Below are 26,463 nucleotides of genomic sequence, written 5' to 3'. Positions count from 1 at the left end.
TTTCCTTTGATTCATAGGATTAGAGAGAGAGAGAGAGGGAGGGAGTGAGCTTAAGTAGGCAATGAAATCAGAGTGATGAGAAAGAGAAAAGAAAAGCAAGAGATGAAAATGAAGCCAAAGACAAAGTAGGGATGAGGAAAGGCCAGCGTCAGATTCTCTAGGGTTAGAAGTGGATGGGCTATACATTTGGCTCTGTGCTCCCCAGCTGCCAAAGCAAGCAAAGGAACACTATCTGTTATATGGTCCCCTGTGCCTCCATGAAAAGACCATTCCAGTTACTCAGGAGAAGCACGGCTTTTTTTCTGTTAGTGAGGCCTGAGAAAAAGGTCTCCTATGGGGCCACACAGAGGGGACCTTGTGTGCTGTGGTGAGTGAGGTCCTCAGCCTTGGTCCCACCATCCGTGCAGTACATGGCGGTTTCCCAGCGGTCTTAGCGGCAGATACATGCTATCAAACAAGCTTTCACAGAACCTAAATGAGTGAACTAGGGTGAAGCAGAGCTGCCCTGTGCAAAGAGGACGGGGCTCAGAGCTCTTTTCTTTCCCCTCCTGCAGTGACCTATCAAGCACCTCGGCATGAAAACCCCTGTGATATTTAGCTTTGTACGGGCTCTTCTCATATTTAAGCCGAGGATGATGTCAAAGCGCAGTTCCATAAAAGTGATTCTGTGAGGTGCCTGTGGAAATAGAAATTATAAACTCAAATTCTTGAGCCTTGGTTATTAAATAAAATAATTAAATAAAACGAAACGAAATGAAATTAAAATAGTAAACTATAGGTCTCAATGGTTCTTAGGTCAAATACTTGCAATTTTCAGTAAGATAGGGGAGAAGGGTTAGAAAATATTTGTATTCTAGTGACATCATGATCCCAGAGACCAAAAGGAACTTTAAGGGGTAAAAGGTCATGTTTAAATTTACAGAAGTTCTGTCCCTCATGTCCCCTAGTAAAACATCAAGAAACTTCCTGATAAAACTTCTTTAATATGAAGTTCTCCCTGGGATATTCAGTCTGTGTTAAATGCACAGTTCTAGAATGTAACGTTCTACCTACGAACACAAAAAATGTTATAGCCATTGAATCTGTGGCACTTGTCTGTTGTAAGAAATGGAATGTGTTCTCTGAGGATGTGAATAAACTCTTATGGTCTCATATTAGTTCGACCCATCATTATATAAATTGAGTGGGCACTTCTGTTATAAAAGGAAAAAAAAAAAAAGAAAGGAAGGAAGGAAAAAGAGGCCCTGGGTTTGGTGTTTTCCTTGCTGGTCATCCAAGTAAAATAAAAATGGTGGTACTGGGAGATCTGAAACACAAACATACGTTGCAGCCTGGTTTCTTTCATAGTTCAATGTATTATGGTCCAAGTTTACAGCTGTTTGATGACCTGGTTTGATCCAGTGTACAGGTTAGAATATTTAGAGAAAAGAGTGGACTGAATAGCTTTCAGACAGAGCCCTACAGGTTTTATTTCTTGCAACTGAATGTTTAATAAGAGTTGGGCATATATGTATAGCTGATTCACTTTGTTATAAAGCAGAAACTAACACACCATTGTAAAGCAATTATACTCCAATGAAGATGTTAAAAAAAAAAAATAGAGTTGGGCAACTGAGATTTCCGGGTTAGGAACCTCTCTGGTAGGAACTGGGAGAAATAGAAATTTTTGCCAACAAAGGGTAGATGCATATGTTTGACAGTGAACCCTCTGGAAGGTAGAATTGATATATGGCAGTTCAGGTGCTTGGTGGACCAGGAGAGGATGGTGGGCAACCATGGTGCAGGATGGAGTTACAGCAGGAGTGACGGGAGGGCAGAGCCAGGTAGCAGTCACGGGCTTTGCATCCGTCAGCGGGTGCAGATCCAGACCCTCAAGATGTTTACCAGCAGATAGCCAAGCTTAGTAGCTGTGAAAGCTGGCCTTTTGGGGCAGGAGTCCATGACCTGAGGGAATTGCCCAGGGCAAGGGCAAGCCATAGCTCTAGAAAGCCAAGATCAAGGCAAACATGTAGGCACAAGACAAAAGCCAAGACCTGGTAACTGAGACTGAGGTATAAATTCAAGTCTTCTGGGAGAATGCATAATTGAAGGCTCTACCATTCATTCATTCACTCACCCATTCAGAACTGGAGTACAGTGAGGGCAGAGCCAGAGGAATGTCCCCGTGAACCATGAGAGGCTGTGCAGATGCTCAGACACTGACTTAATGGCCTCGTTCTCTCCGGTATGACAACCACTAGCCATATGTGGCTATTTGATTTTTTTTTTTTTCCCCAGAGAAGGAAGGATTTATTTCTTGCAGCAAGGAAGAAGAACACTGGGGATCTTTCCCAAAGCAATGTCTCTGGGGCTATTTAATTTTAAACTTAAATTAATTAAACTTAAATAAAATTAAGAATCAGTTGTTGTCACACTAGTCACACTTTAAGTGCTCTAGAGCCACATGTGGCTCGTGGCTACCGTATAGGACAACACAGAGAAATTTCCATTGTCAAAGAAAGTTCTAGTGAATATGGCTGATATAGACCCTAAAGCCTTGCTGGTCAAAGTCAGGTCCGCAGACCAGCAATGTCAGTGTCATCTGGGAGATGTTCAAAATGCAGGCTCTGGGACTTCCCTGGTGGCACAGTGGTTAAGAACCCGCCTGCCAGTGCAGGGGGCACGGGTTTGATCCCTGATCCGGGAAGATTCCATGTGCTGCAGAGCAACTAAGCCCGTGCGCCACAACTACTGAGCCTGTGCTCTAGAGCAACTAAGCCTGCGAGCCACAACTACTGAGCCCGCATGCCTGGAGCCCGTGCTCCGCAACAAGAGAAGCCACGGCAATGAGAAGCCCAGGCACCGCAAGGAAGAGTGTAGCCCCTGCTCGCCACAACTAGAGAAAGCCCGCGTGCAGCAGTGAAGACCCAATGCAGCCAAAAATAAAATTAATTAATTAACTTTTGAAAAATGCAGGCTCCAAAACTCTTCCCCCACTTCCCCTGAATCATAATCCAAATTTTAACAAGATCTGGGTGATTCGCATTTACATTCAAGTTTGAAAGGCTTTGACCTAGAGTTTGCAGATTCCTTCCAGCCAGGAACAGGGTTCTGCAGAACTGAGCAGGCAGTTGAGGGGTACAGGACTGTGGGGATGGAAAATTAAGGCAGAGATTCAAGTCATCAAACCAGGGTACCCAGGGAATTCCCCAGTGGTCCAGTGGAGGATGCTGCACTTTCACTGCTGAGGACATGGGTTCAATCCTTGGTCAGGGAACTAAGATGCTGCAAGCTGCGTGGTCAGCCAAAAAAAAGAAAAAAACCCCAAACAAAGAAAACCCAAAAAAATCCAGGGTGCCCAGAAGTGATGGCTGCCTTCACCCACCCTTGCTCGCAGGTGTTTGCCCACTTCAGCCATTCTTTGGGGTCTGAGGAAGGCATATGGTTTCCCAGCGAATCATCTAATCATGGAAACTTAGTTTCCTACTGCCCACCCTGGATGGCAGTCTCTCTTACAGTCATCCCGATACATGTCCCAGCAGCCGTTGCAACAAACATCGTGTGGTATGACGTAACTGTTCACGACTGTAGTTCAGAAAGTTCTGCTGAAGTTAGCCTTCTTGTCCCTTCCTCCCATTTGTCCTGGTTCTACCTCCAGAAACACATCAAGTTTATTCCTGCTTTGCACTGTGTGCAAATACTTGAACCCAGTTTTCCTGTGCCACCATGTTCCTCCCCAGGCTAAGAGACCTCTCTATCTGGGACGCCTTCCTTGGAAGCTTTCGTTCTGGTTCTCCCCCCTTACATCCTGCAGGCATTTCCATTAGGGAAGGGGAATGCTGTGGATGTAGCTGAAGCCTGCAGAGTCTGGCCTGTCATTAAAGGGACCGGGAGCCCCTGCCCACCACCGGCTGCCAACAGGATCTTGCTGTCATCCTCCATTCTAGATCACGGGGAACAAGAACTCCTTACCATTAGATATCGGGAACCCCTGCTCTTGGGGGCTTATATCTGGTCTGTCATCCCTGACATAGGGTGGGGACAGTGGAATGGTGGCCTAGTCTGCCCCCTTCCTAGGATAACACACTTCCCTTTACGCAGCCTTTCTGTTGTTGAGACCCATCATATGTGCCTTGAGGCTGGAGATTATATCGTTCCATTTTGGGGGTGCCCCTTTCATTATAGCCGGAGGAGAAGGGCTACATCACTCTCATTTGGACAGCAGTACACCTGTTGGAGTTTTACATGCCTTCATACCAGCTTTAAACGTGCTTTCTCATCGTGTGATGGGCTGATAGCTGTGACATTCTACTTCGTGGCAGGGTGTTGGATTCTGTTAGACATCATGTCTGCACGTCGGGTACCAGTTGCTCTGTACACTTGAGTCATATTTTATGGAAGGTGTAAAAGACTTGCAAAGAGCTCTGCTTGTCAGGCCTCCACCAAGGGTATGGTCAGTTTCTGCAATGTAGAGCGTGCTCTCAGCCCCACAGTGGAGACTACAGAAGGGTGTGACGTGGTCTCACCCGGGAAACTTGGCAGTCTGATTTGAGAGGCAGGGTGCATTCCTGTTCAAATCCCACGGCTAAAATAAAGTCATATAAGATATCATAGTAGACATTTCTTAAAAGCCTACCCTGAAGTCTTTACCTTTTTTTTTTTTTTAATTAGAAAGACAATGAGCAAATTTCAAACATCGACTCTTCATACCTGGAGTCTCTTTTTGTATCCTGTCCCGGGGCAATTGTGCCATTTCAGGCGGGTTCACAAAACTACGAGCTGAGTTTCCAAGGTAAGTCTTTGTGTTTGGCAGTGGTGCCTGTTGCTGGAATCCGGCCTGTGGCATCCACGTGGGAGTGGGAATGGAGTAGCCTGGCGTGCTGTGCTCCGGACCCGGGTTCTTTTTAGCAAGGCAGGCAGTTCAGTGGGTGGGAGCCAGTGGCAGTCAGAAGACCCGTCCTCTGGAGTCTCGGCTCTGACACAGAGTAGCTGGGGACAGCACCGAGCACCCTGTAAAATGGGGGCATTGGATTACGTGGTCTCTGGGGGTACTTCCAGCTCTGCCATTCTTAATTTCTGACTCTAGGTGGGCTGCTTCCCAGACTGAGGCAGAATTTTCAGGTGCTGATGACTGCAGTAGAGACCTTGGGCCTGTGGGTGCCTTCTGAGTTTTGTTTTATTTTATTCATTCATTCATTCATTTATTTAAAAATTTATTTATTTTATTGTATTTATTTTTGGATGTGTTGGGTCTCCGTTGCTGCGCGCGGGCTTTCTCTAGTTGCGGCGAGCAGGGGCTACTCTTCGTTGCGGTGCACGGGCTCTAGGCGCACGGGCTTCAGTTTGTGGCATGCGGACTCACTGTGGGATCTTCGCGGACCAGGGCTTGAACCCGTGTCCTCTGCACTGGCAGGTGGATTCTTAACCACTGCGCCACCAGGGAAGTCCCCCTTCTGAATTTTAGAACCTTGCTCTTCCTTTTAGGCTTCATCATCTAGGTCAGTGGTTTTATCCATCACCTTTTCTAAAGACTTTGCCTTCCGCCATGTTTATTTGAGCCTCCATAGGAAGATTTTCTGGTTACCTTCTACCCATCTGTCTGTTGTGTTTAGTAAGAAACCAGGGCAGAAACTGCTCTCCCTCTGAATGTATGGTCCCATCGGCTGCATCCATGGGACACCCCCTGCGTGTGGTCAGATACTTGCCTTTTCAGGACCCAGCCCTGTAGGTGCTTTGAAAGAGGTAAAGGAGATTTTGTCAGGTCCTTAACATTCCCAGGTGGTACCTGAGATTTGGGTCCTGTACCAATTATGGTGTGTTAAGTCATATAGCTTTGAAGGGCCATTATACCAACTTTTGTGGAAAGCAACCTGGCAATACATATCAAGAGATATTAAAATATGTTGCTTTTTTATTTTCTCAGGAATCTTTCTAAGGAAGTAATTCACAAGAAAAAAATAAGCTATAGGCATAAAGACTTACTTATAGTACTAAAGTAGAGGAATAGCTCGTGTACCAGTAAGGTAGTGACTGAACACATTAAGGTATTAAATTTCAGTGGAGTATTGGGTGGTTGTTAAAAATTATGAAAACTGTGCAGTAAAAGCAAAATTTGATATTGTTAAATGAAGAAAACAGAACCCCAAGTTTGTATTTCTGTACTTTTTGGGTTTTATGTTATATTTAAAACAGAAATGAATTTTTAAAAAATTTAATGTGTATGATAAGTGCAGCAATGTATGCATGTGGACCAAGACTAGAAGGCAATAGAGAAAAATAAAAATCTCTTCTGTTGGGTGGTCAAATTAAAAATGCACTTAAATTAAAAAAAATTTTTTTTGGTGGTATTCTCTGTGGTGAAAGGTGGTGGAGAGATGAGAACCAATATACCTTGTTCCTGAATCTGGAGCAATTTTAGCCCCATAATTTTGTTCACTTGGTTCATAGAAACCAGTTCAGAGAAGTTTGCAGTGTTCCAGACTACTTTCTTTCTATTTCTTATTTGCTCTTATTCATTAAACTAGTATTAGAGTGTCAGTTGTGTGTTAGGCCCTGTTCTGGATGCTGGCAAACCAGGCAACTTCAGAAAATAATTACAGCTATGGGGAAAATGAAGCAATGTGATGAAGCAGAAAGAGAATGGAGGAATCATGGGAGGGAGCCTGCTTTTATCTGAGGAGGATACTTTGGAAGGGAGAGGGCAGCCCATGCACATGGGAAGGAGGTGTGTAAGAGATGAGAGCAGACGTTGAAACTTAAATATTTTATGAGCTGGAAACCTTGAGAAGGTTTTGAGCAGAGCTGTGGCATGATCTGATTTGCTCTTTCTGTCATTGTTTGTTTGTTTTGTTGATGTTGATGTAAAACTATACTGAGGCATAATTGCTGCAATAAGATGCATCCATTTTAAGTGTGCAGTTGGATGAGTGCTGACAAGTGTGTGCAAATACTATTCTAATCAAGATCTAGAACGCTCCCATCAATCCAAAAAGTTTCCTCATGCCCCTTTGCAATTGGTCTCTCCTCTGCAACCAGTTTACTTTGTCACTATAGATTAGTTTTATCTGTTCTAGAATTCCATATACATAGAACCCTGTAGTGTGTACTCTGCATATAGCTCACTTCTCTCACTCAGAATACTGTTTTTCACTCATCTATGTTGTTGCATATAGAGTAGTCCTTCCCTTTTCATTGCTGAGTAATATTCCATTGTAAGGATATACCATGGGGCTTCCCTGGTGGCGCAGTGGTTAAGAATCCGCCTGCCAGTGCATGGGACACAGGTTTGAGCCCTGGTCTGGGAAGATCCCACATGCTGTGGAGCACCTAAACCCCTGCGCCACAACTACTGAGCCTGTGCTCTAGAGCCCACGAGCTACAGCTATTGAGCCCGCATGCCTACAGCCCATGCTCCGCAACAAGAGAAGCCACCGCAATGAGAAGCCCGCGCACCGCAACCAAGAGTAGCCCCTGCTCGCCACAACTAGCGAAAGCCCTCGCTCAGCAACAAAGACCCAACACAGCCAAAGATAAATAAATGAAATAAATTTTTTTTAAAAAGGATATACCATGGCTTGTTTAGCCATTAACCTGTTGATGGGTATTTGGGTTGTTTTCACTTTTTGGTTCTTGTAATAATGCTACTAGGAACATTCAAACGCAAGTTCTTGTGTGGATGTAGCTTTTCATTTCTCTTGGATAAATACTTAGGAGTGGGATTGTTGGATTGCATAGGCAGTGTATGTTTAACTTTATAAGAAACTACCAAATTGTTTTCTAAAGTGGTTGTACCGTTTTATACTTTCACTAGCAATGTATGATGATTTACTTTTTAAAGAGCTCATGCTGGCTGCAGCTTAGACTTAGGTGTACAACATGTGTGAATTGAAAATGACATTTCACATTTGAGGTAGGAAAAAACTTCTAAGATACAGCTACCACATTCCAACCCATAATCGTTGATGCCTGTCATGGGTGACGTCTTGTAATCTGGCCACCCTAGCTCTCTTTACCACCTGACTTTGATTTAAAGATTAGATTAATTCAGGAATGCTCATTCACCCCTTTGTTTTCTGGGTCTTATACTAAGGGCAGTGAAGAATACAAGTTTTTATCATGAGTAATTTCCATCCAAAAGGATTTTCTCGATTCATACATGTCCAGTTGAGTCATGAATATTTGCTGTGTTACTAGCCTCTGAAAAATAACAATAAATCATTTCCTAGGACTGATTCTTGATTTGTGTTTTCTTTTTTCTGTCTAAAGGGATGATTCAGACAAACATAGCTTCCAAGACCCAAAAGGATATCGTCAGAAGGCCGACATTTGTGTCTTACTGGAATATGGAGCAGGTGAAACGTGGACAAGCGTGAGTGTCTGGAACGCCGCTTGCTGGCACACGTTTGAGATGTTAACACGCTGATCTCATTGAGTTGCTCATGAATCTGAACCCTGTTTTCTGAAATGTTCCTGCTCACATAACACTGCAGTTTCCTTTTGCTTTAACGAGTGAGGTACTTGCTAAGCGGTACAGCGCGACTGAAAGAATTCTAGAGCAGGAAGTCTGTCTTTCCCTCCAATTCCCGGGGCACTTTGGGCAGATCTCTTACTCTGGGCTCAGCTTCTTCAGCTGTGAACGGCTGGTTGTTCCTAGGAAAGGATCAAATGCACAATTACTGGGTTTTTGTTTTGCTGTGGGTTCTTCTGGGGATCTTTAGTTTTGTTGAGTGGATTTATAGGGGATGGGAGGCTGAGAAAGAAATGGAGAGAAAAAGGGATGTGGTAGCTGCCTGAGTAAAGGCTTTGGGGAAAGATAAAGTTGATGAAAGGGGATTTGTTTTTTTTTTTGTTTTTGCGGTATGCGGGCCTCTCACTGTTGTGGCCTCCCCCGTTGCGGAGCACAGGCTCCGGATGCGCAGGCCCAGCGGCCATGGCTCACGGGCCCAGCCGCTCCGCGGCATATGGGATCCTCCCAGACCGGGGCACGAACCCGTATCCCCTGCATCGGCAGGCGGACTCTCAACCACTGCGCCACCAGGGAGGCCCTCATGAACATTTTTGGAGCTGGATTTTTTTTTTCCTGGGTCATGAGTGATTATGTAAAACAGACGTCAATGCAGGTGTGAAGTCGGTGTTCTAATTAGGTCCTTTTGGTTGTAAGAATTAAGGTATTGCATGGAAACGGGAAGTTACTAAAGGGATAAACGTGGTGTAGTAGGGAAAACAAGGTCTTACAAGAAGCCAAGGCTGGGGAGCTGAGCTCTCTGAGGGCCTTAGGACCGGGAGTTGGGTCCAGTGCTGCCTTAGGGCCTGAGCAGCCTGGGGTCACAGATCTTTGCCTGTGACCAGGTTAACGGCCGGACTCTGGAGCTACATGTTTAGGCTCAGATTCTGCCTGCTGCTTATTAGTTGTGGACAATTAGATTTGGACAAACTAATCACTCTGCATCCCCCCATCTGTAACATGGGCTTGATCCTAGTACATTTGTCAAGTAAATCTTAGCTGCTTTTCTTCTTATTCTTATTACCCTGCTAAAGACTCAGCAACCTTATCTATATGTGCATATCTGTCTTTATATCTCCTAAGACTTTTCTCCGGCTAATGCTTGACAATTTTAACCTCATTATTCCAATCTTTTTTTTTTTTTTTTTTTTTTTTGCGGTACGCGGGCCTCTCACTGCTGTGGCCTCTCCCGTTGTGGAGCACAGGCTCCGGACGCGCAGGCTCAGCGGCCGTGGCTCACGGGCCCAGCCGCTCCACGGCATGTGGGATCCTCCCGGACCGGGGCACGAACCCGTGTCCCCTGCCTCGGCAGGCGGACTCTATTCCAATCTTTATATCCCTTCAGCTGTACCTTCTGCCGCTACTACCCAATTTTCTCTGAATTTCTTAATTCCAACTCCCAAGAATTAGAATCGGATCAGCCTAGCCAGCTAAGGTTCCCTCCAGTTCTTTTAACATTCAAATGAATAAAGTAAAAATATCGCAGGGTTGAGAGGCGTCAAGTACACTCCCACCTGTCTCCCCTAGCATAATCCTCCACCTCTTCCCTCCCCTCCACAAATATCAGCTCCTCAAAGCTCTTGAAATACTCTGTATGATGAATGGTACATAGTGATACTAAATAGTCAGCTAAGTGAGTGAGTGAATAAAATGAATTGAGAAAACTGTTCGTGGGCGGCTGTGGAGAGAACCAGCTTGAATCCTGCTGTCATGAGCCCAGAGGGGACACACTGCTTTAGGACAGACTAAGGGCTGTGAGTATTATTCTGAACAGCCCGAAGAGAAATGAACTATAGCGTTGTTGATGAGCACCTTACAACGTATTAATTGAATTTGTTCTGCACTGTACTGGCATAGTATGGAAATCAGAGCTTAAAATATAAATTGGGGCCAATTTATTTCATTCCAAAAGAATCTTCATTTTACAGAAGGGGATCTTTATTTTATTTTTTATTTTATTTTATTTATTTTTTTATTTTGTGGTATGCGGGCCTCTCACTGTTGTGGCCTCTCCCACTGCGGAGCACAGGCTCCGGACGTGCAGGCTCAGCGGCCATGGCTCACGGGCCCAGCCACTCTGCGGCACGTGGGATCTTCCCAGACCGGGGCACGAACCCGTGTCCCCTGCATCGGCAGGCGGACTCTCAACCACTGCGCCACTAGGGAAGCCCCAGAAGGGGGTCTTTAAAGAGTTTTTTTCCTTAAAGCATTTTTAAAATTTTAATTTTCTCATTATGGAAAATTTCAAACTTAAAATTGTACAATAAATCCCTATGTATTGTACATGTTAGTAGAGAACGCCCACGTGTATGGTTTCTCTGAAATACAGTTCATCCAGGAAAGGCAGGATTCCCCTGTACCCCTATTTTAGTGTTTATCACTTGACAAAGAAGCTGTAAGACAAACTTACTTAATGCTAACACATTAGGACCTTTGAAGGTTAAGTAGAAATGTAAAAAAGAGTCAAGGCTTTTACATTTTAAATCAATGGGAAAATAACAATTTACCAAATTATGAATGATTACCACCTTTTTTAAAAGCATGATTACTGATATGTGTGTACCAGGAATATGCAGGGATGTAGTCCAAAGAAGATACAAAGGGGAAGTTTTCTGAGGAACCTCACCTTAGTTGAAGTTAAGCACAGAAAGTGATTTGGGCACATGAAACAGGGAGCCAGGTGAATTTCTTTCTCTGTCTTGTTTGCAGCCATCAGCAGGTGAGGACCCAACCAGAGCCTTTCATCTCAGTATTTCTTCCTCAACAGGACACGTGCGTCTCATCCTCGAAGGGCTATGAGGTACTTGGTTTTTACTTTTTAGTGGGTGGATTGTTTAAAGATGGGACAAAGTACGTTGCTACAAATGTGTGTATTTGAATGAATGAATGAGTGAAGGAGTGAGTGAATCGCTTCTGCAAAACCCTTGAATCAAGATTCAAAGGCTGACATCTAAATGGTGATTGTGTCATGTGCCACTTTCCCAGAGAACAAGTCTTCTCCAGAGCATGTCATTGTTTCTAGAGTCCAGGCATACACGATCTCCTTGGGATAGATCCTCACAACAAACCTGTAAAATAGATATTCGATTCCCTACCTTACAGATGAGAAAACTGGAACTTACAGTAAAAGCAACTTGTCGTTAGTTGGAGTTAACAAACAAGTTTCTATGGGAGTTGAAATGTGCCTTACCTCATCACGTCGCCTGGTTGGGGCGAGACTCTTCCTGGATCATTTAGCCTCCACATCAGACTCCAGCTTTGGGTGCAGGCAGCTCTGCTTGGGCTCCTTGGGTACCTCCAATGCCTCTGCCCCTGCACTGGCTTTAGGCAGAGAACTCACCAGGTCATTGGACTAACTAAGTCACACACCTGGGGATGGGGTGGGGCCGCTCTGTTAGCCTGAAGTCAGCCTGAACAGACGGGCTCCATGCCATGTCGTTCATCACTGGAATGGACTACCAGATGTGGAAAGCCTAAGCCAGCTTCTTCCATCTGCTGTCAGAGGCCTGGCAAGGATACTCCATGGCACAGGCAGCCATACATTTGGACATATCATGCCTTAAATGTTTCCTGTTTCACACTCATATATTTTTAATTTTTTTTAGTTGTTTGAGATCAATAATGGCTCTCTGGAATATGCCAAAGTGAGTGAGCGTTTTAAAGCTTCCATGAAAAATTTCAAGATTGAAAAGATAAGGAAGATCCAGAACGCAAAGCTCTTGAAGGCTTTTGAAAGGTTGGTGGCCACATTATCAGGTGTCTTGACATAAAGTTTGAGAGGATTAGTGAAGATCTATCTTTTAAGATTTATATTCACTGCTTCATTTTAGTAGTCAACAGTTTCTTCCATCTCTAGTTGTGTTTTCATTGTGTCCACTCAAGCTTCTCTCTTTCAGCTTTAGCTTTACAATTAAATGCTTTCATGTGTCTGTCATTTAAAAGTTTTCATATATTTACTTTTTACAGCTGTTGCCTTAATGTTAGTAGCTCCATTCTGAAAGCTAGCAGAATAAAATTTTAAGATGATTAGACTTTACTTGGGATTAATGTTATTAACTGGAGTGGATGAGGAACGTTCCCGATACTAAGTCTCACATTTCCTATATTAGGAAGAAAAAGGAGATGAAGAGAGACGAGCAAATCCTATTTTGTGCAGTGAGACGCACCCATGTAGAGTCTATCTGTGAGAATAATTTTGACCGGGTCTCACATGGAATTTGTGACACCAAATATGGAAAAGGTTTGTATGGGATAGAGAAGCCAAACTAGTAGAACCATCGCTCAGGCTCTACACATGCTCCTATTATGAGGTATATGTAATTATTTTGTATTAACCAGCACATCCAGGCTTTTACAGTCATGGAGACAAAATAAGCTCTGTTAACCTGAAATGTCCAAAGTAGAGTGGGAAATTGCCGTGGGACTTGATTACTGCACCTTAGCCCTGCTTCCCGTCTGTCTTCTGTGTTTTGCGGGAAGGGCAGGGCGGGGAAACCAAGGCATGTCATACATCTTGCAATTGTTGATGCATCTTGCACCCTTGTTGATGACTTTGTCTACCATTGCTACTCAGTTCCGGCCATGGCTCTTCCTGACCTATGCCCATCCTACTGCCACTGCTATGTTCTAACCAAAGATGGGAAATGAGGCCTCTCCCAACTCAGGCCACACCAGTGGTCACACAAAACCTTTTCAGCTCTTTCTTTTTGTTCCTAAATTCCTTCATGCAACTCAAAAACCAAAAACCCAAAACCCAGCCAAACAAAAACCAAAGAATCACTCATCTTTTTTTCTTTCTTTAAAAAAATTTTTTTGGGGGCTTCCCTGGTGGCGCAGTGGTTGAGAGTCTGCCTGCTGATGCAGGGGACACTGGTGCGTGCCCTGGTCCGGGAAGATCCCACATGCTGCGGAGCGGCTGGGCCCGTGAGCCATGGGCGCCGAGCCTGCGCGAACGGAGCCTGTGCTCCGCAGCGGGAGAGGCCACAGCAGTGAGAGGCCCGCGTACCGCAAAAAAATAAATAAATAAAATTTTTTTTTGGCTGCGTTGGGTCTTTGTTGCTGCGTGAGGGCTTTCTCTAGTTGCAGCGAGCGGGGGCTACTCTTTGTTGTGGTGCGCGGGCTTCTCATTGTGGTGGCTTCTCTTGTTGCGGAGCACGGCCTCTAAGCGTGTGGGCTTCAACGGTGGCAGCATGTGGGCTCAGTAGTTGTGGCTCACAGGCTTAGTTGCTCCTTGGCATGTGGGACCTTCCTGGACCAGGGATCGAACCTGTGTCGCCTGCACTGGCAGGTGGATTCTTAACCATCGCGCCACCAGGCAAGTCCAAGAATCACTCATCTTAAGGGAACAAGTAATAGTTTATCACATTTTCAAAGGGGGCTCAACTCATATAACTAAGATTAAATTCAACGCCCCCCCCAAAAGCAAGAAGCCAATCAGTCAGTGAACAAATATTTTTGAGTGCCTTCTATGTGCTACATGCTGGGGACACAGTGGCGAACAAGTTAGACATGCTCCCCCCCACCATTACTTCACATAATTTAATGATTGCAAATGTTCACCTGCTGTAGATGAAAAGAACAGGCCCTGTGGACACCTGAACAGGTTGGAGAGGTATTCCTAAGAACAGGTGATGTTCACCAGCCTCAAAGAGTCAGGAATAATTGGTCCAAGACATGGCCACGCAATAGACTTGACCCCAGGGCATGGGAAGCTAATGAAGGGTTTTAAGCTGGGGAATGACTAGATGAGCACTTCTTAAGTTTCTTAAGTTTAAACACATCACTAAAACCTACTGAGAAATGTTTGGAGAAAGCGGAGTAACCATCTTGAGTGAAATATAACATGTGTGACATTTAAACCCATCAGTTTCTCATGAGTCTCTTATGTCAGAAGTCAAACAAATATTTCTCCTAGAAAATGGAAATACAGTATATATATATATACATGTTCCCAGGTCTTGGCCATAACTGGCTCTGATAGTGACATTCTTGGATGCTTAGTCTGTTTCTCCTCTTTTATGAACAGAAGAGTGCTGAAACGCTCTGAAATGTATTTGGATGGCTTGACAGTGTTACTCACTGGCTGTCATTCTTGCTTTAATTTGGTGAAAGGGGAGAGTTGTTCATGGCCAAGTATACGCCTTTGTGTAGCATGGATGCAAGAGGCCAGGAGGGCCCCCCTTGTTCTCCGGATGTGCAGGGTGTTCCTCAAGGAACCTTTCCCCATGCCACCCTCCCTTGTGAAGGTCAGGGAGGGGTCCTGCTCCTTGGCCTGTCTCCTGTTACATGGAATTAGGGGGTGTTTTTGTTCTGTTTGTGTTTTGTTTGTTTGTTTGTTTGTTTTTGCGGTACACGGGCCTCTCACCGCTGTGGCCTCTCCCGTCACGGAGCACAGGCTCTGGACGCGCAGGCTCAGCGGCCATGGCTCATGGGCCCAGCCGCTCCGCGGCATGTGGGATCTTCCCGGACCGGGGCACGAACCCGCATCCCCTGCATCGGCAGGTGGACCCTCAACCACTGCGCCACCAGGGAAGCCCCTGTTTGTGTTTATTTTTAATGTTGGCTTTCCAGTCCTGTCTCCCATGATGCTGTTAATACGGTCTAGATAGACTGGTATGAACCACTGGGCCCATAATCTTAAAAAGATCAGGCAGTTATCTTAAAAGAGGCCAAGGGGCAGATCTCAAAGAGATGGCTACTCTCTGAGGGAAAAAAAAAGAACCCCTGTTGCATGCATGAAACCCCTCTGGATAGGCTGTTGTCTGTCTAATTTATACATGACTATGTGTAAGAGGTGGTAAGACATGCCTGGAAGGATAGAAGGGCTCTGGGTTACATCTTGATAAACTGGAGTTGGAAACCAGGCATGTAACAGGACGTAGATGAGAAGAGTGGAAGGCAGGTGAGTAAGCAAGTTCCTACAGGCTGGAAGGTGGCCCAGAACTGATCAGACTGGATTGAGGAGAAGAACTGCAGCAGTTAGGTGAAAGCCACCCACCTTAACAGCAGAGGAGATTATAAAAACTCAGATTTGGATAAAAAGCAGAAGCAAAGTGAAATTAGAAAAAGAAGCACTTGTTTGGGGGTCCGCTAAGCAAGGAAGGACCTGTCCTGGTACCAACTGGATTCAAGACCCTAGACGGGACATGTATGAGGTCAGGGAACATGTTTAGGATCCAGGGTGCAAGATTCTGCAACCCAGGTACCTCAGGATGCCAAATGGTTAGAAAGAAGGAAACAAAAATGTCAAGATAATCTGAGTGTCTATGTAGAAAACTCCAAAGAGTCTCCAGGGCATTGGAATGTTGGTGTTCTACCAGGGAGTGCGACACACGCATTCCTCTGCTCCTGGACTCCCCTGTCATCTCTGACTTTTAGCCACTGATCACCCTCTGGGCCCAGACCCAAGGTCCCTGAAAGACTGAGTCAGAGCCAAGTTGGCCCTTTTTGACTCTCAACCGGGAGAGGGTTCCTTCTCCTGGTCTTATTCAGAGTTCTTTCTAGTTAACAAAGTCTGCCATTTTTTGCAATGTATTTCTAGATCCTATTTTGGTAATCAAAAGCTGACCATAATTCTTTCTCCTTATATATTCCTTCCAAGATTCTAATTCTCTTTGAGGCAAAGTATGTGTCTGGCTAAATGAAGGATAGTTGTGTATAAAGAATTGGAGGGAAAAAAGCGTAATATTTTGACAGTATTATCCCATTACATCAGTTATACTGAATGAATGAAAAAATGAATCACAGTAGACTCTAGAAAATCAGCACATTGTGAAGTCTAAGTGTGATCTCTAGGACAAACAAAAGCTAGCTAGGAAAAAAAAAAAAAAAAGTTGAGAGAAGAGTGTTTATGAAGACGAGAGATCGACAAAGGCCAGGGAGGCTGTGGACAGCACAGCACAGCACACTTAAGGTGTGGTGAGAGTGACGAAAGATGAGGTTGTAGCCGTAGGTTGGGGTCAGATCCTGAAAGACCTTGCAAGCCATGCTAAAGGGATGATGGATTTTATCCTGAGGACACTTGCAAACCACCAATGGCTTTAGGAAAGAAATGACATGTCTCTGGCTACAGTGTGAAGAGAGGATGGGCAGGACCAGGATTGCAGGTGGAGAGAACAATTAGGAGGTTGTTTCAGGAGTCCTGGCCAGAAATGAGGGTGGCCTACAACCACGCAGTGGCAGAAGGAGGGAAGAGGATGTTGGATTTCAAAGGATCTGTTCCTTGAAAGGGGTATTTGCAACAAGACAGAGTCAGGTCTTAGGAGAGTGGGCTAAAAGGTTGGGTCTTTGGTTTGGATCACTTAAGCTTATGTAGACTCCAGATTATATAAGCATGATTTAAAAACAACTGATGCTGTGCTCGTTTCAGCAGCACATATAGTAAAATTGGAACGATACAGAGAAGATGAGCATGGCGCCTGCTCAAGGATGACATGCAAATTCGTGAAGCGCTCCATAAAAAAAGAAAAGAAAAAAGGAGAAAAAACTCGGACGCTTTCTTTTAAAAATCAGTTTTTTAGGGTGATGGTTACTCTTTTCTCAATGGAGAATGATAAAAATCTCCTCCAAAGATCTATAATGCCTGTATAAAGAGGCCTTCTTCATTCAGTTATCATTGATAAACAAAAATAATCATATTAGCACACAGACTTTCTTAGAAGATAGAACAAATTTAATTGAACAACTGTAAAAAAAACTCAGTGCCATGAAGACATATGTACAGCTATCCCTGAATGTCGAAAATAGGTTTTATGGTTAATTCCAATTGCTTTAAGTCAAATCTCTTTTTACCAGTAATTCCATACTATTTACACCTTTTACATGCATAACTGGAATTCACTTATCTGTAAATGTTAGCATTCTGGAATGTCTCTCAGGGTCTGAAAGAGTGAACAACTGTGTATAAGTAGCCCATGTTGTCATAAAATTCCTGTGCCAAAGATCATGTATGTTTATCCTTGGGAGCTCCCCAGAATCCATTTAGTCTTATGCCAATAACTTTTTTTCTCAGCCCAGCACGTGTGTGGAGTGGGAATAAAGAGATACTAGAGGCAGGCAGCAAGAAGAAAGTTAATAGCTTTTAAGTGGAGAAGGAGGAAAAATGATCTGCAAGGCACAAACACAATTTTTTTTTCTCATGCTGGAGTCATTAGTATAGGAGAAAACAGCTCTATCCACCTTAGTAACTCAACAGGGCATCCCTCTGTTATAACACCATATGTCAGAATTAATATCTGCATCTGAGGTATTAGTAAAATAAAGGGTAAAATGAGTTTGTTCTGTTTTTTTAAAAGCAGAGAGGTGTGTATGCTTTAGAAAGATTTCATTCCAAAACAGCTTGAATTGTTTACAAGTTCTAGAAATTGACATACGAGGAATTGCTCTTTGTAGACATTTAAGAAATGAAGTGTGACTGTCCTGTGATGCAAACAGGTGGGCAGTGCATACAGAATATGTAGTGGGGGTCCATCACAGTGAGAAATAATACAAATAAAGAGGGCACAGCCTCCAGTCCTAGTTTGCTTGCGGAGGCTATAACAGAGCAGCACAGAATGCAGCTGAAGGAGCGTCTCGGGTGGCACAATAGAAACGTGCCACTTGCTTTTCTTTGTATCCCTGGTCATTTTCCAAGTACCTATTGGCTCACTGCATAAGGCTGTAAAAAGATCTTGATGGACCTACTAGTTCTTGAATTTAAGCTTGTTTTGGTCACACATCGGTAAGAAAAAGACAATACAACAGGAAAAAAAAAGATGAAAAAGCAGTTCATATATTGGCATATATGAAATATGCCAATAAGCATATGAAAAGATGCTCAGTATACTAGTATTCAATACAACAGGAAAAAAAAAGATGAAAAAGCAGTTCATATATTGGCATATATGAAATATGCCAATAAGCATATGAAAAGATGCTCAGTATACTAGTATTCAGAAAATGCATATTAAAATCAGATCTTTTTGCCCAGTATATTGACAAAAATTAAAAGGATAGATAATATCCAATGTTGGCAAGAATGTGGAGAAACATGATTTTATTATTGGTGGTAACATTTTTAGATCACTTTTAGAGGGCAATTTGTGATATCAAACGTAATATGCTCGTATCCTATGACTCAGCCACTATAATTTTGCAGTCTGTTCTACAGAAATAGTTATATGGGTTCTCAAAGGTATATTTACTAGGATATTTTAGCATTTATTTAGAAGTGTTACTGGTAATAGACAAAAAAAAGTGAAACCAACCTACATTTTCATCAGTCAATTTCAGGAGTAATTAAACTATGATGCATTCTTACAGTGGAATCCTATACAGCCATTAAAAAGAATGAGTTGGGGTTAGATGTACTGACATAGCAAGATTTCTTGGACTAAAGTGGGAAAAAAAGTTGTAGAACAGTTCATATAGCATGATCCCATTTAGGAACAAATAAACATAAAACTTATCAGAGTTTATGTACATATGTGTATGTAAATACATAGAAACAAGTGTGAGAGTATTCCCACCAGGCCATTAACTGTGTTTGGGAAGGAGAGTGGGAGTGTAAATGGTAGGTCAGTATAGCCAGACTTTTAGTTTTTAATTCTAAATATAGCTGAACATCATTTACCCAGAATGGCCTGTATCTGACTTATTCAGGATAAGCAATATTTCTGGAATTCAAACATCTTAATTATGAAAAAAAAAATCAATAATAACACCAAGCAAAATAAAAGAAAAATGGGGCTTCCCTGGTGGCGCAGTGGTTGAGAGTTCGCCTGCCGATGCAGGGGACACGGGTTCGTGCTGCGGTCTGGGAAGATCCCACATGCCGCAGAGCGGCTGGGCCTGTGAGCCATGGCTGCTGGGCCTGCGCGTCCGGAGCCTGTGCTCTGCAACAGGAGGGGCCACAACAGTGAGAGGCCCGCGTATCACAAAAAAAAGAAAAAAGAAAAATGTATTAAACGTGTCATCGTAAATACAGCAAATTCATTTTACTTACTAATTTTTGCATAGAAAATCAGAATTTGCAATATATACTCCTTTCCTTTAAAGAGCAGAAAAACATTGGGCAATAATAAAAATAAAAACAGGAAATTTTAATTTGTCAGGAAATGGTTGTTGATCTGCTGAGTTTGGAAACATCAGTGATTATCAGAGGTTGTTTTAGAATTGAGGATGATGGATCAACTGTCTGAAGAGCTCTGCCAGGGTCAGTTGTTTGCTCGTGCTACATCTCGTCTCCCTTTCTCTTTTTCCAGAACCTTCCCATAGTAGTAAATGACTTTTCCTCCTTAGAATGTACACAATATAATACTCTGTTAGAGTATCTTTGGTTTATCAGTTACAATTCAACTTGCCTTGCATGAATTGGGCCACTGTGATATCAGCAGTTGCTCATTGTATCCGGTGGCTTAACACCATACCTGTGGATCCTGCAGAGTAACAAATGTTTCTGTTATTTCAGTAGGGTTATACACTGTATTCAAGTTTACTTACGTAATGAACATTTTTTTAAGTACAATGGAAAGTTATAAGTATCAGTAAGGTATTGCTGACATATATACTTGGTCAACGCCTATCATGTGATTATGTGTAAATGATCTTATAAACTATATACCTTCTTTTATAATAATTCTTAACCTTTTTCTTTTTCTGATTATTTCTAGGAAATTACTTCACAAAAGATGCCATTAATTCCCATAAAAATTGCCTGTGTGATCCCAAAAACATCGTTATGTTTGTAGCCCGCGTCCTGGTTGGAGATTTTATTGAAGGACGTAGGGCTTACATGAGCCCTCCTCTGCGGTATGACAGCTGTGTGGATACAAGGTTGAATCCCTCTGTTTTTGTCATCTTTCAGAAAGATCAGATTTACCCAGAATATGTGATTGAATATACGGAAACAGACAAAGGCTGCGTGATTAGTTAGAAATGGTGGCTACGGCGTCATAAAGGATGCCATAACCATTCTGTTCACTTATAGAATCAGACTGCCCCAGATATAAACTTACATTTCCTCTCCTATAAATGCCTTTGATCAGTGGTTCCCAAACTTTGCTGCACATTTGAATCATCTGGGAAGCTCTAAAAATTCCACTGTCCAGATTTCACCCCATTCCAACTAAATCACTTTTTTCTGGGGATGAGAGCCAGGAAGAGGATTGAAACGTGTCATAAAGTTTTCAAATCACTGCCTTAGATGTAACTGGTAAAGACTCACTTCTAAAACTTCTGTAATTGCAGCAAACTTTCTCTCCCAACTACTCGTTTAGTTTATCGCATGACATGGTTTTGTTTTGGTTAAACTGAAAGAAAATTAATTTGGGAAATTTGAGAGAAATCTAAAAATGCCTATTGAAATAAGGACATAAGACAGTACAAGCAAATCTTGGATGGAAGATTGTGAAAAGTTGGTGGAAAATTCTTAGGGATACACTGGGGGAAAAAATGTAAGGGCAATGTAAATGCTAGCACGGACATAACTGCAGTACTCTACTTTTTCTTTGCGGTGAAACTGATTTGGGGGCATGCATTTCTTTATCTCTACGTTTATTTAGGACACTCCATCCAGGTTGACTCTTTCTGAAATTCAATAAAAAAAGCTGCTAAGTGGGGCTCAGAGAGAAGCAACCAACTGGAGTTAACTGCCCATTTGGGCTCTATGAAATTATGGCAAAGTAGACGTTTATATTCTAACTAATATGATTACAGAGAAGGCTTTTTTCAGGTCAGACTTTCATGAAGTGTTGGTTGGTACTTTGGGGGCCTGAGTTGCAGTAACCAGATTCACACAAGCACGACTGAGAAATCTGAGTGCTGTTGTGGTTGTTCGCTGTGGTAGTTGAGGCTCATCAAGAAATTAGGAGCAGGGCCATCTGCTGAAGGATGAGCCCCTAAGGAGGTGAGATGAGTGTCCTAGTGAGACAGAATCAGAACGAAGAGAACAATGCCCCAAACAAGCCTCGCACCTGCTAGGGGCTTCTTTTTCTAAATATGACGGATTGTGTGGAATTGCAGCACAATCAGTTTTTAGAGCAGCTGAGGTGCCTGGACCAAGAGTTCCTTTCTTATTATGAATCAGGGTTTTCCTTCCAATTTTCGTTTTCAACATTGCATACGAGTCGCCAACATTTCCTGTTATAGTTCCTTCCAGCAGGTATGTTATAAAAATTAACTAGCATTAGAGTTGATTTTATACTAGATTTTAGAGCAGTGCAGAGATCTCTACAGCTCCTTGGCTTTAAAGGACTCCAACAGTAACAAATGTATAAGATGTTTTAGGGTAGGGTTATTTTTTGAGAGGCTTGCCAAAAATATTTTCATTCACTTATTTTTTTCATGGTAGCTTCTGTTTTGGAGTTTTCACTTCCTGATCTTGACCCTCACATTGAGAGATGATATTTATCCAACTCTCTCCGACTGCCCATTGGACATCTCTAGTTGAATCTTTCACAGCCATCTCTAATTCAGCATGTCCACAATTGAGCTCTGCATCTGCCTATCTCAAACAAATCAGTTTCTCCCCCAGAAAAACATCTGCTCAAGCAGAAATCCAGAAGTCATCCTTTCTTTCCCTCCCCCTGCACATCTAAGCAGTTCCCATGTTTTCCTCTTTAAATATCTCTTTGTTGCCTTTTAAGTTGTTCTTTGCTTAGCAGCAAGAATTTAAAACTTTTTACTTTCGAAATACAAATCTGATCATGCCTTTAGAATTAAGTTCAAAATCATCATCATGGCTCCACAGGCTCTCTCCCTTCCCTGTCCTCTCATTTATTTTCTTTCACAGTCACCCTGGCTTTCTTTCAGTTCTTCGGTGCCCCTTTTAACCTAGCTCGGTGGTTCTCACCCAGCACTCCTGCCTTTTTTTTTTTTTTTTTTTTTTTTTTAATGACAAATACTTTGTAACATCCTCTTCATTATCCTCAAAATGCAATTCAGCGGTAATATACTCTACCTATAAACAATTTTAGAAGGAAATTAAAAATTAAATAAAATTAATATCAACATAAAAGGGAATGAAAGGTACATAACTTGGGCACGACTATACTACAAGACCTCATTAAGTAGTCAGACGTTTACATCTACTTATAAAGAATAAATTTGAACTTAACAGAAGGTAGGAGATCAGAAGCTATTCTGCCTAAAGAAGTATGGGAAAATAAAAAAGCAGGGATACGAGTGGACATTGGAATAAAAACTAGTGATACAGTAACTTTTCTGCATATGATAATACTTATTTCTATAAGAGAACAATGCCCCAAACAAGCCTTGCACCTGCTAGGGGCCTGTCATCGAACGAAACCACCTTAACTGAAATGAAGATACTATGCAAGAAAATCTAGGGACTTCCCTGGTGGTCCAGTGGTTAGGACTCCGTGCTTCCAATGCAGGGAGCAGTAGTTGGATCTCTGGTTGGGGAACTAAGATCCCACATGCTGTGTGGTGCAGCCAAAAAAATGAAAAAATTAAAAATTAAAAAAAAATAATAAAATAAAATAAACTTAAAAAAAGAGAAAATCTACAGATTGTCGAAATGGAGAAAATGAGGAAGTAACTATATTCTTGCAGGCGAGCTGTAGGTCATACACGAATGTCTAGTGAGACATTCAAAATTCGTATAGCATGCAGAGTAATTACCTATTGTGAGGAGCTGTCCAACGTATTGCAATATATTCAGCATACTTGGCTCTCACATACTAAATGCCAGTAGCGCCCTCTCCCCCACTGCCATTATGGTGGCAACCACAAACCCTATCAGATCTATTCACCTTTTTCAGAGCAATTTGTAACATCCCCTTTGCTGTCCTGAGATGATTCAGATACTACAATCTACATGAATTTCTTAAGAAATCAATTTACTGCCCCAACTATTATAATGGAGAAACAGAAGGAAAGAAGTTTGTAATAAAGATAAAATGAATATCAATGTGTAAATACTCCAGCATGACCACGCTATATGACATCATGAAATAGATATCTACTTCTACTTACAGTGAATAGGTTTGGACTTAAGAGTCGATCAGGGGCTATTTCCTGTAAAGAAGTACAGGAGAAGGAAAGCTTATTAGTATGGGTGACACCAGCATGAAAACCAGTATTAGGGTAAGTCATAACGGACCATATACCTTCTCCGTATGTGGTAAGGGAAAGAGCGGAATTACGTTAATTGAAATAAGGATAATAGGACAAGACAAATTACAGATTGCCGAAGAGGAAAAAATGAATTATATTTTCTCAGGCGAGCTGTAAGTCCTACATACATGTCCAACAGGACATTAGAAAGTCGTATAGGGTACCGAATAATTCTTTGTGTGGGACTAACCCATACACTGCAGGGCATCTGTTTTCCCTAGCTCCATCCACTCAATGCCAGTAAAAGTCAGCAATTATCGTGAAGCCAACAATCCATCAATTTCTAAAATACCACAGTGAGAACCACTCACTTAGTTAACACCTAGTATCTTTAGATTAGCTTACTAACCTCCATAAGGAGTCCTTCTATAGATTAAATTGGATGCTTGCCTCCCGGATCTCTGGTTTTTAAAACACTTTGCACCTTGCTTTGTTCATTTTAAGCGTCTATCCAACCTGGAGTTGTCTGCTTTCCATATTAGAATGTGAGCTCCATGAGAGCTGAGTCAACCTGTCTTGTTCACTGTGCCACCCCAGATACCTAGCTGACTGCTTGATATGCTGATACATTGGATAAATTTTGTTGAATAAAGTAAGCTCAACTTCTTGTAATTCAGTAGTTGTATTCCTTCTTGTTCTTCTCCAAGCTCCATTTGAGATTATCTAATAAAAGGAAATAAATATTAATTTTGGCTCTGCTGCTTTTATTTGCTCTATTTCCAGGTATCTCCAAAAGGATAATCAACTGCAGACACCAGTTTATTCAGTGGGGGATAGAGGATGTGTGTTGCCCCTTCCAGCTTCATCATTCCAGGACTCAATGACCAAGGAGCCTTTAGCACACTGCCAGGGGAAGGTGGGGTGGCTGTGATGCCGAAGCCTGCAGTTGGTTGGCACATCTTTTGTCTAGGGGCTGAGACAGGGAGATGCTGGAAACTGCTGACGCACCTTAGGGATGGGAACAGGGCCAGGCTGAGGCACAAAAGTTAAAAAAATGTAAATGATCTTCAGCAGAATTGTCCTATCAGTCACTCCTTCAAAACCCCTTCTCCACTCTTTTTTTAAAATAAACTTATTTATTTATTTATATTTATTTTTGGCTGCGTTGGGTCTTCGTTGCTGTGCGCAGGCTTTCTCTAGTTGCAGCGAGTGGGGGCTACTCTTCGTTGCGGTGCATGGGCTTCTCATTGCAGTGGCTTCTCTTGTTGCGGAGCACAGGCTCTAGGCGCATGGGCTTCAGTAGCTGTGGCACGCGGGCTTCAGTGGTTGTGGCTCGCGGGCTTTGGAGTGCAGGCTCAGTAGTTGTGGCGCACGGGCTTAGTTGCTCTGCGGCATGTGGGATCCTCCCAGACCAGGGCTCAAACCCGTGTCCCCTGCATTGGCAGGTGGATTCTTAACCACTGTGCCACCAGGAAAGTCCCCACTTATTCGTTTTTAATCATAAAGCTTTGGATGGAGAGAGAGAACCTTTATATGGCAACATAGATATGATTAAAGTGAAGGTAAAATTTGCCATTTGATATGGACTTCAATGTAAATAAAACAATGTATAGCCAACCCATTGCTGTCAAAAACACCTACATTCAAATATACAAAGTGGCATCAAACCAAGCATGAGCAGATGTTTGAGTTTTTCCACTTAGTTATTTGTTCCATTTGTTTATTTACTTTGCCATAGCAGGCTCTCAATTTTTCAGAAATGTTTGTTGTTGCTACTCCCCAAGGTTCTATCCTCCCATCTCTGTTCTTCACTTTATTTGTGCTGAGTGACCTTATCAACTCTCACAGCTCCAATTACTAGTACTGTGATGCCACTCAAATAGATAGTCTCTTCAATCTTTCTTAAGCTTTTGACTTGTAAATACAACTGCCCACTGAGTATCTTCTCTTGGATTGTCCACTGCAAACAACACAATAAAAATTGAGATGATAATCCCTCAACTTCTGTTTCTCTTCTGTTATTCCTTATCCTGTCTTGCTTTTCTAGAAATCCATTCTTATTACTGCCAGGGATCTTTCTAAAACACTGATCCTACATTAGAAGTGTTAAGGAAAGTTACAGTTACTTCTGTTAATTATGAAAATGATGTTAGGATTATGTAGGAAAATTTACCATTTTTAGAAATCATGCCTACTGAAGTATTTAGGATTGAATTATCTAGAAATTGAAATTGAAACTTACAAATTCTCAGCCAAAACAATCGGGCAAATAAAATAGGACAAAGTGTTAAGATTTTGTAACACGAGGAAATAGATACATATGGGTGCTTATTTCACTGTCTTCTAATTTCCTGCTTGAAAAATTGTCTACTACAAAATAAAAAAAAACAAAAACAAAATAAAAAACACCTATCCTACAATATAGCCAGGCACTGTTTTTAAGTGTTGGGGATACAGCAAGGAATAAGACACACAAAATTCCTGCTTTCACACGTTTGAATTCTACAAATATATAAATAAGTAAGAAGAAAAACATGAGTGATAAGTTGCATGCAGAGACCTGGGTGCGACTTTAGGAAAGGCCTTGCTAAAGAGAAGACATTTAAGCTCAGAGTTGAATGACAAAAAGGAGACATCTAGAAAGGGGTGCGGGGGAGCATTCTAGGCAGAGGGACCACCGTCACTCGCCAGCGGAAATTCCTTCAGTAGCTTCCCAAAGTCTTCCGTAAGTCCAAATTTCTTAACACGGCAGAGAAGGTCTTCTGGCATCTGGAAGCTAAAGTGGGCTTCCTCTTTGGCTTCTTTATGTGACATTAACTCATTTAATCCTCACAACCGCCCCTGTTAAGACGGCAACTCGGCTAGTTGAGTTCCTCAATTATGTTTTTGGGTTTTTTTTCTTTCTTTTTCGCGGTACGCGGGCCTCT

General features: G+C 42.5%; 1 protein-coding gene across 1 annotated transcript in view; it reads left to right on the top strand.

Moving 5' to 3' along the window:
- ZC3HAV1 (zinc finger CCCH-type containing, antiviral 1) overlaps positions 1–24,283 on the top strand; it is a 63,928-nt gene extending 39,645 nt beyond the window's left edge. Inside the window, exons 8-13 of the mRNA XM_082631835.1 lie at positions 4,651–4,771; positions 8,245–8,347; positions 11,192–11,282; positions 12,088–12,218; positions 12,592–12,722; positions 20,131–24,283. Coding sequence (XP_082487961.1) covers positions 4,651–4,771; positions 8,245–8,347; positions 11,192–11,282; positions 12,088–12,218; positions 12,592–12,722; positions 20,131–20,393 — 840 coding nt within the window. The 3' untranslated portion in view covers positions 20,394–24,283. The remainder of the gene's footprint in view (positions 1–4,650; positions 4,772–8,244; positions 8,348–11,191; positions 11,283–12,087; positions 12,219–12,591; positions 12,723–20,130) is intronic.
- Positions 24,284–26,463: the final 2,180 nt, after the last annotated feature.

The sequence above is a fragment of the Mesoplodon mirus genome, assembly GCF_964341445.2.
Source record: "Mesoplodon mirus genome assembly, chromosome: 9".
Taxonomy (NCBI): domain Eukaryota; kingdom Metazoa; phylum Chordata; class Mammalia; order Artiodactyla; family Ziphiidae; genus Mesoplodon; species Mesoplodon mirus.
The sequence above is the reverse complement of the archived record's forward strand: the minus strand, read 5'-3'. Positions and strand labels throughout refer to the sequence as shown.